General features: G+C 39.8%; 1 protein-coding gene across 1 annotated transcript; it reads right to left on the reverse strand.

The window, feature by feature from the left end:
* Positions 1-2,242: 2,242 nt before the first annotated feature.
* On the reverse strand, positions 2,243-8,956 carry LOC101850924 (mesencephalic astrocyte-derived neurotrophic factor homolog). Its single transcript, XM_005111906.3, has 5 exons — positions 8,858-8,956; positions 7,405-7,626; positions 6,752-6,882; positions 5,669-5,810; positions 2,243-4,634 (listed from the first exon to the last, which is right to left on the reverse strand). Exons 2-5 carry the CDS (start codon positions 7,499-7,501, stop codon positions 4,435-4,437), a joined length of 570 nt encoding a protein of 189 aa, XP_005111963.1. The 5' UTR covers positions 7,502-7,626; positions 8,858-8,956; the 3' UTR covers positions 2,243-4,434.
* Between the last annotated feature and the right edge of the window lie 1,204 nt (positions 8,957-10,160).

Genomic DNA, 10,160 nt, shown 5'->3' on the forward strand with positions numbered 1-10,160 from the left:
AGCAGAGCTGTCATTTGAGGAAGTGGTAGTTTGTGTGGGGAGAAGGACAGAAGCACGAGCACGATAAACTGCGGAGAATGACGACAGTGAAGATGATGACAGTTAACGATGGTTTTAGAATTCAGTCTTTTCCTGCAGTGTTTCCGAATTTTCATCAGCTTTAATTTTAAACCAGCAAGTTTGCTAAATGGTTGTTCAATCATATTGATGAATGTGAGTGGACCTTATGTGTGAGCAGAAAATATTGTAGAACAATGAGTTTTCTAGACTAGATTCTCAACAGGCGTGTTTTTTTAAGAGGAGCTGTGTGGAAAGAATTTATTTCCAGACTCGGATTTTGTGGTTGGGTCGGAGGTTTGGCCTGGGTCTAATTTTACCAGAGTGGGAGATGTAGGCATTGGAAGACTCGACACAAATAGAGATATTATTAGTCCATCAGAAGTCATTTCTGGACGCAACTTTATCTCTGTAGACATGTGTAGATGGAACTTTCTCTCAGTAATCATGTTTAGATGAAACTTCGACATATAGACGGAACCTTCTCTCAGTAGTCATGTCTAGACAGAACTTTCTCTCAGTAGTCATGTCTAGTAAACAGAACTTTCTCATCTAGACAAAACTTTTTCTCACAGGTCATGTCTAGACGGAACCTCATCTCAAATGTGGATACATAAAATTTCTTGGACGACCAGCCCGAAGCTTATAAATCTCAATAGCTAGGAGGTTTGGAGAGTAAGAGGAAACATATATATATGCTAACTCAAACGGAATGTGCTTTTGAATCAGAGACACATGGTTGAATGTTGGTGAAGACAGAGTTAAAACCAAAGAGAAATCTTTCAATGATTTTTGTGTGTATTTGCCGCTCCATATATATAGAATATCCTTGTCATGATTCTGTCGAGCTGCCAGTTTTTCTTTCTCTGGACAGGAGGCAGATCGACAATTTGGTGTGTGGTTTGTCAGATGTTCTTGGTGAAATCTCTCAATTGTGTCGCCGGGCATTGAAAATTTCAAGTTTTCTGTCCTTGACCTTGACGCGTGGTTGAGCTGTCCAGTTGGAGCTTTGCTCATTCTTTATATCTCTTCCAACCCCCCCCCCTCCACAAATTAATATTAACGTTTCTTTTTTTCCAACTCTCTTTTCCTATAAGTCGATGGAGAAAAAAAAAATTTTGCGATCCATAAATTTTTGCTTTTTCGGCAAGTGAAGTGAAATTTTAATAATTTTCTGTTTGCAAACATGACTTTTGGTTTCATATTTCTCAATTAAAATTTTGTTGTTTTTTTTTTTTTTGTTTTTTTTTTGGGTAAGAGACAAAAATATGTGTATGAGGTTTATTCCTCTTGGAAGGTGGTAAGTGAAAGGTTCCTCGTTGGAACATGGAAATGTGGGTAAGAGGAGAGTGAGTGAGGAGGTTGACTGATGAAGGGAACCAAAGAGGGGGTGGTTTGTTGTAGGGTGTTGTGTGTGTGTGAGCAAGTGTGCAAGGTTATGACCGTGAACTCCGTGACCTCTACTACTACTACTACTACTACTACTGTCCCAACTGCCCGTGATCAGAACTGTAGTGCAGAATTTTGACCTCTAGTTGACCCTTTGACCTCTGACTGACCCTCTACTCTAACCGCGGACATCCGATGACCTTGACACTTAGATGGAGCGCGACCTTCACCCCTACACTGTTTTCCCCCCCCCCCCTCAGTGTCTTTCTTCCAGCTTTGTCCCCCAACACCACCATAATAGTATAACAATTATTATATTAATAATAATATATATCATGTATTTGTTTTGGGTTTTTTTTTCTACTGTCTTATGATGAGGCCCTTTGATGACGTGCAATAAATGGTTTAAAATACAATGCCCTGATACAAAACTTCTCGCTGTTGGCAGTGGATTTTTTTGTTGTTCTTGTTGTTGGAAAAAGGCAATGTGTTTATCATTATAAAAAGTGTGGGTTTTTTTAAATTTTTTATTTATATTATTTTGCTAAGCGTTTTACAGCGCTTGCAACTGCATAAGGTCATATGAGCTTTTTTAGAACACCATCAACACAATGTAGATAATTTAGGAGGCAGGCTGCCCACGTCCAAACCAGCCTGTCAGGATCAACCTGGACTGAGAGGGGTATCGTACAACATCCCAGTAGACGGACAAAGATTCACTTGATTAAAATTTCTCCCCATACCACAGATGCTGAGTCACTAATATATATATAATAACATGACGAACAGTCTATAATTCAGGTGAGGTTTCAACAGTTTTTATTCAACGTACTCGGCCAGACAAAGATGCCGTGGGCATGCCCTTGTGCGCAGCCACCTCCCAGTTTCACATTCACAGTCACAACTTCCCTCAGCTCTCCACACACACAAAGCAACATCGTCAAGCATCTCTCTCTCTCTCTACATTTCATAAAACATCAATAGTACGATAATAGCAGAATCATCCAGATCACAAATTTCCCACACATTTTCTCATCAAATCTCCATATTTTACAAAACATCGATAGCGATAGAAAATCAAGTTATTTTCTAGGTCTATTTCACTTCAGATTAAAAAAAGTTCTAGAGGTATGTCTCTCACAAAATTCGCCAAATAACTTTCTGCACCCTCCAACAATCTTATGTAATGCAATTGTAGATATGTTTTACGCCCCTTTCAACGCAATCTGAACCCAGCATGTGTTCCTGGAGATCCTCACACACCATAATGACATCATTCATCAAGTCATCATACTTCAATTACTTCTAGCCTACACTTCTCGCATCCACACTCAGAAAGTGATGCCGGCACATGTCCACATACACAAATTGGGGGGGTGGGGGTGGGGGGGATGTGGCTGCCCCAGCCTGGTCAAGGCCAAGCAGCTTGTTCAGCTTCCAAGGAGGAGACATTTGATAAAATAAGTACCCTACTCGGGAATTGGATTCACATCTTTGCAAATATTTAAAAACCCCAGCAAACTCACCGACAGAGGCCCCGCGAGCACTCGGGCAGAAATACCGTCAGCAAAAATGTCCCGACAGAGGAACATACAGTAGCACCTCCACTCTTCTCAAGCTCTCCCATCTCCCAAACACACACTGAGTCAACAAAGATAGTCAGCGCAATGTGTCAAATATTTTGAAATATACAGACTTCTTTTAGCACAATGTATCAAATATACAGACTCCTTTCAGCAATGTGTCAAATAATACATAGAGACTTCAGCACATAGAGACGGCTAGCCAGAAAAACCGAGGCTACCAATCAACAAACGTGGAGAGTCGCAAAATGGACATTTCAAACACACATGATATACGCACATGTTCATTAATCTCATATCCTTCAGCTAGGATCCAAGTCAGGATTTTTAACAACACATGTGTATAAAATTAAACCATCAGGGACACATTTCTATACTTCAATAATCTTCAAGAACTTTCATTCATTTAGAATAAGTTAAAACTCCACACACACACACAAACTTTTCTAAATGCTTCTCCAAATCACACACACACACACACACATATAAACTTTTCTAAATGCCTGTTCTCCAAAGCACACACTGCAAACACTACTACCTCATTTATTACACGCAAAAGTCTAGAACAGTTCAGATGAGAATGACATGATGCAAACATTCATGACGTTTGGAGATGGATCAGACAGCCACAAGTCATTCTGTAACAAGTGACAAAAATGATTTTTTTTTTTAAGCAAAAAAAAAAAAAACCACCCTGAAAATTATATAAAATGAAAAAAACCTCCCGGCCCCAGAAGCATGGATAAGCGTCAATGCTGATGAATAATCAAAAAAATATCACAACAGTGAAAACCTCAGCAGACGGAGACAAAAGAATAAAAAAACAAAACAAGCTAACAGACTTTTAAAAATCATACCACGTATTCTTTTTTCGATTCGCGACTTCCTACCAGAATACAGCGACACAACTTGTGCCCCATGTAAGAATGCAGAAAATACAGCACCTTTCTCCCTGGCATTTTTTCCCCGTAGTAGTTAAAAAAAGGTTCAGGGAGTCGGAGGATAAAAGGGAGACTGGCATTTCACACCAGAATCGAACCCCAAACCCTGACATGTGAGGTAAGCCCGCCATCATAACTAGGCTCAGAGTCTACTCGACTTGATAGAGGCACAACAGACAACTTTCAAATGCCTCAAGCAACAGGTGAGCGTGCTCGCGTGCATGTGTGTATGTCAATGTGTGTGTATGTGTCTGCGAGTCCGTGTGTGTGTGTGTGTGTATGTGTCTGCGAGTGCGTGTGTGTGCATGTGTGTGCGCATGTATGTGTGAGTCCACATGAATATGTGACCAACAAAACAACTAGCACGCACGAGGGTGCGAAATAAAATTAAAAACAAAACCAACAACAACAAAACAAAACAAAAAAACTCCTAGGGTCTACAACACTACACCACCGGGCCGACATCACAACTCGGTCTTCTCGGCCGCCTGCAGCTTCTTCCACTCCTCGGGCTCGTACTTGGGCAGCAGCTCCCGCACCTTCTTCACAAAGTCCGACTTCTCGGCGCAGCCCTTGCAGGCGTTGTCCTCCCCCCAGTTGGACAGGATCTTCTTCAGCTCGCCCACGCGCATCTTGTTCAGCTTGGTGAAGTCCGGCTTCACGTCTGTGGGGGGGGGGTCAGGTTTAGTTTAGTTTTAGTAAGGTTTTTTTTAAAGTTTTAGTAAATATGTTTTACGACACTTGCAACCCAATAAGGTCATATGAGCACCAAGGGGTGGATGTCAACAGGTTTAGTTTTTTAATAAGTGTTTTACGGCACTTGCAACACAATAAGGTCTTATAAAAGTGCGTGGGTTGTTGGCGGGTGCTCTGGTGTGGTTTGCTTCTTCTTTCCTATCAAACATCTATCGTCCTTATCTCCCCTTCTTCTTTTTTATTTTTGTTACTCTCTTGTAACGCCTCTAATCTTCTAGCGCTCATATGACCTTATGCAGTTGCGAGCGCCATAAAACCTCTACTAAAACTTAACTTATAAAAGTGCCGAAGATGAAAGGTGTCACAAGAGAGTAACAAATACGAAAAAAAGAAGAAGGGGAGATAATGACGATAGATGTTTGATAGGAAAGAAGAAGCAAACCACACCAGAGCACCCGCCAACCACCCACTGGGTAATGGGGTGGAGAAACAAACATTGTAAAACAATCACATCAATCTTCCCCCCCAGTCAGCACGTACCAATCATACACCCCCACCCAGCGGGTCAAGATGGTGGGCACTGACAACGTGCCTGAATAATGCAAATGATGTGATACTGATATGCACATTTTGTCAGTTTTACTTTTATTTTCATATTCAATTTTCAATTAGATTAATTAAATTTTTACGTATACCTGCATGTGTTTTTAAGGTCATGTACTACAGTCAAGAAAAATTTCCCTCTCGGATAATAAAGTATTATCTTATCTTAGTTGTAGTAAGAGTTTTACGGCACTTGCAACACAATAAGGTCATATAAGTGCCGGTATTATCTTATGTTATCTTAAACAAGAGTTCCTCTCCGCTGTCTATACTTTACTAAAAAAGACACGGTCTAGGGAGACTCAACCTATTTTTTTCCCTCTCCCAATACCCCCCCCCACCCGATGTATCATGTATCTCAACACCATGTGGTTGAGAGAGACGGGTACCAGTACTCACCGTATCTCAGCTCACAGATCTGAGCATCCATGGCCTTGAGTTTCTCGCAGATTTTCTCGGGCGGCAGGTGGTAGCTGAGGGGTCGCACCAGGTTGCCAAGGATACCTGTGGCCGCGTCTTCGGTACCGCCAACAAAATAGCACTGGTGTGGGATGGAGAGAAGAGAATGTACAGAAGGGAGGACAGAAGACACGCATGTGTCATTTGACGGTTCAGCTTCAGCAAAGAGAAGTACACCCGACATGACATCTGCCATTATTTACTCTGAGCAAAACGCAAGATAAACAAACAAGAACTAATCGAAACATTAAGTTGATGGACTTACCAATAGCACCCTCCACTCACCCACACAGATGGACAAAAGGTGATAGAGCAAGTGATAACAGATGACACACTTTAAATGTAGAAATGATAATCAAAGACTGACATATTTCTGAAAGAATATGACAGCATTTCGTTTTGCTATGGCCTTGCATAGCTGTGAACGAACCTTTTATTAATTTTTACGTCAAAATAATTAACAAAAAAAGAACTTTCTTGTCCAAGTTATCATTTGCCATGTCCATTATCATGAAAATATTTACTCAAAGACGGCATAAAGGTTATGCGTTTGGCATCATCTCAATCCCTTATTTGAGCAAGACAACCAGAACATGGCAGTGGCAAACACAATCGCAAACTGATCCATCCATCCACCATCTAGCCATTACACAACACTATTTATAATAGTTCCATGAACAGCAAAAACACAAGCCACCAAAAGCAAGTATGTCATGAAAAAAAAAAATACCAACCCAAAAACAAAAATAGTACTTACGACGTTAAAAAGAAACAACTCAAAAACAGTAGCCTACTTAAATTGGACCCTAAAAAAAAGAAACCAGTTTCTACTTGTTCCAAGAAAAAAAAAAAAACAGTACTTACAACCCATCCCCCCTCCCCCCCAAAAAAATAAAAGTACTCACAAAGAGAAAAAGAAACCCAGTACTAACAGGAACTCCCCCCCCCCCCCCCCCACCAAAAAAAACCAGAAGGCCTACTTTTAAAAAAGTACCTACAAAGGAGATAAAAATAAAGACTTACGAATCTGTTTTCCTTTCCACCTTTGGGCAATTTTTTACAGAATTTTTTGAAGGCTGCCTCCAGCTTGTCTACCTTGCTGATCACATCATCCGTGAGGTCAGCTTTGAATTTCTTTATTGCACCGATACAAACTGCAGAGGGAAAGAAAACATTCAATGAAATTATGGAATTAAATTTTTTCCTTAATCCATACTATTTTATTACAATACTTTTATAAAACCAACACGTTGACAAGGATAAGAAAGGCCCATGCATTTATACCAAATCACGTCAAGAGAGTGCAAAAAAATCAAAAAGACTGGACAATCATGGAGTAAAGATAACTAAATAGGAAAAACGGGGATGAAGAAGATTGTAGAAAAATAGAACCAAAGTCTTCACTACCACATCTGAGAGAGACAAGGAAAAAAAAGCACAACGTTAAAATGACACCATCTTTCATATAGCTTTCACTCTTTTACACAAACAAAAACTGTGAGAGTTACAAAGGCACAATAAAAACTGTCACAGTTTCTTGAAATTTTGTAACATAATAATATGTTTATATTTTTATATATATAATATACAGATATAAAAAAGGAAAGACAGCATTTGCTCACAATTTAACATAATAATATTCGAAGGTGAAGGGGCAGGCAGGTGGGGGGGCTTACCTTCACATTCCCGTTCATCTTTCTTTTTGGCCATACTGACAGCCGCTATCGCCGCCAACCCCAACAGCAAAACAGTATAACGGTGAGATCCAATCATATTTGCTCGTTTCTGCTCACAAGTCTCCAACGACTTTTTAAAACCCTTGTGCTACAGCTAAGGGCAGGTGAAAGTTTGTCTCGTTCAGTCTCACAATCTGGACTGACGAATACACAAGATGGAGCCTGCAATAGAAACAAAAAGCTTTGTCAATGAATGTGAATGCGGCCACTGCAAATTAGAAGATCTTACATGAACAATAAATTAGTGTCAGCTAATGTACTTTTGAACAGAATATTCTCTCCAGTTTTTTTAAATATATATATCTTAAAGCCTTGCAGAAATAAAAACAAAAGAGTTCAGCTTATCCTTGATGCCACTAAACAAATTAGATATTTTAAAGATATCTAGATTAGATCCAGACATACAGACAAGAGTCGTCAACAAGCCTTTAAAATGAACATTCACATGAACATTTGGAGTGGAGACAATAATGACAATATAAGCTAGATCTAGAATCTAGATCTAATCGATCAAGGATTGTTTTCATCTTCAATGAATGACTTTCTGAAGAAACCCTTTGATTATACTGTGTGGTCTCGTAATCAGTAAATAGATCTATTACATCAAAGACTAATCTAGATCTAGAATCTAGATTCTAGATCTAGATTCTAGATCTAGATATCTAGATTCTAGATCTAGAGATCTAGATTCTAAATCTAGATATAATCTAGATTCTAGATCTAGAATCTAGATCTAGAATCTAGATTCTAGATCTAATAAAGATCTCAAATCACATCAAAATAAATTTGGTAATTCGACGAATAATGTGCCGCTAGATCTAGATCTAGATCTAGATATCTAGATTTAGAAATAAATCTACAGCACACTCAACTTTCACATTCACAACAGAAGTAAAAGCAAAACACCAAATTTGAAACGAGCCTAAAAAATAGGCTAACAAATAGATTCTAGGCTAACAATAACATTAAATACAAAAACTTGCCTCACTCTTCAAGTCACCCCGCTCGCTTTTGACTGCTTCTACAACTTTGGTTGTATACAAGATCTAGATCTAGATCTAGATCTAGATCTAGATTTAGATTTTACTCTGGATATGGAAGTGGAAGTAGATTCTAAACCTAGACTAGGATCTAGTACCTGGGTCTAGAATCTAGATCTAGATCTAGTGGGAGGTTGGTCTTCTGCTGTATGAAAGGCTCTTTATCAGAAGGTCTCTGAAGATCTCTAATCTCGACTTTACTTTGATTGAAGCACGTTTTTTAAAGTTGTTGTTTGTCTTTCTTTTTCATGAAGGGAAAAAATCAAACTGACATGTAGCGACACTGATAACTAACAATAAGCAGGACAGACGTTTATCAGGAAACAAGAATTTGCCTTCTAAATACCACCTACCTACGCCTTCCTGGTTTTATTTTCACATCCAGAAACTCGTGTTTCTCTCGGACCCGGTACAGTTGGCGAAATGTGATTGGTCAATAATGTTTACACGTAGTGAAACTGTGTGGAGGAAGTGACGGACAACACAAAATCTGATACTAAATGTAATTTCCTTCGTAAAAAGAAGTCAACGTTGAAGTTCGGAAACTTTTTAGTTCGTTGTTACGTTTTACTTTCGCTTTCACCTTGATTATAAGGTTCACACCGAAGTGATAATTATTATTGCTACCTTAAACGTGTATTTGAAAACTTCTTGAAATAAGTAGGGGCAATCTTCTTACGTATACGTACACACAATGTTTTATACCTTGTTCACCTTCTCACGCTAACTAGTCCCTTTTCTTGCCTCGTCAGGGGAAACTGAGCGCAGATTTCAAGACTTTTCTCTTCCATGACGGATGACGTGACTCTATCGTCCCGTCGAGAAGTTTTCTTGTCGACAAACCTGTCCATTCAATGATGTTGTCAGACCAGCTTTTTCTTTTTACTTTGTTGTTTTCTTTTGAGAATGCCTTCAGCAGTGCCCTGTATCATTGTTTTCGTTGCAATGCTTTCACGCCGGGCTGTGCCCAGACAGCATGACTTCCTCGGCTGACTGTGCGGCACTGAGTCGGCAAGGCGGACAAGCGGATTCCAATGTCTAACTGACGTAGGGCCGACTCACAAAAACTATTTAGCAATGGCCTACCTATTGCCGATATAACTTTTTTAGGCGTTATCCCATAGCAAGCCGCCAAATACGCATCGAAATTTTAATAAAGTCGGCTCGGTGTCGGGTGTCTGCTGCATTAGCTTAAAGGGACACAATTTTACAGGTTCCTATCCTTGTTTGAAATATTCGTGGATTATGTCCCCTGTTACAACACACACACACACACACACACACACACACACACACACACACACACACACACACACACACACACACACACACACACACACACACACACACATACAACAAATGCGCAGAACAAGACAAGAAAGTCCCCCCGGACACAGAAATGCATCAAAAGATAAGACTCCTGTTTATGTAAAACGTCATTATCTGCTTCACTTCCGTCTTCGCGAGAGCAGAAGTGGATTCTCCTTGCATAATTCAATTATGTAATTAGGTCAAAGTGGGGCGCAGATTCCCCTCACTCAATTAAGGAAAACAAAAGCTGGGGCTAAGAACCACAAAAATAACCATCGGCGCCGGGTCTCAGAATGTGTCTCTCTCAGTCTGAATCTCTTCCATTAGAAGTACCACCCCTCCCCC

This window comes from Aplysia californica, unplaced genomic scaffold (genome assembly GCF_000002075.1).
Source record: "Aplysia californica isolate F4 #8 unplaced genomic scaffold, AplCal3.0 scaffold01148, whole genome shotgun sequence".
NCBI classification, from domain to species: Eukaryota; Metazoa; Mollusca; class Gastropoda; order Aplysiida; family Aplysiidae; genus Aplysia; species Aplysia californica.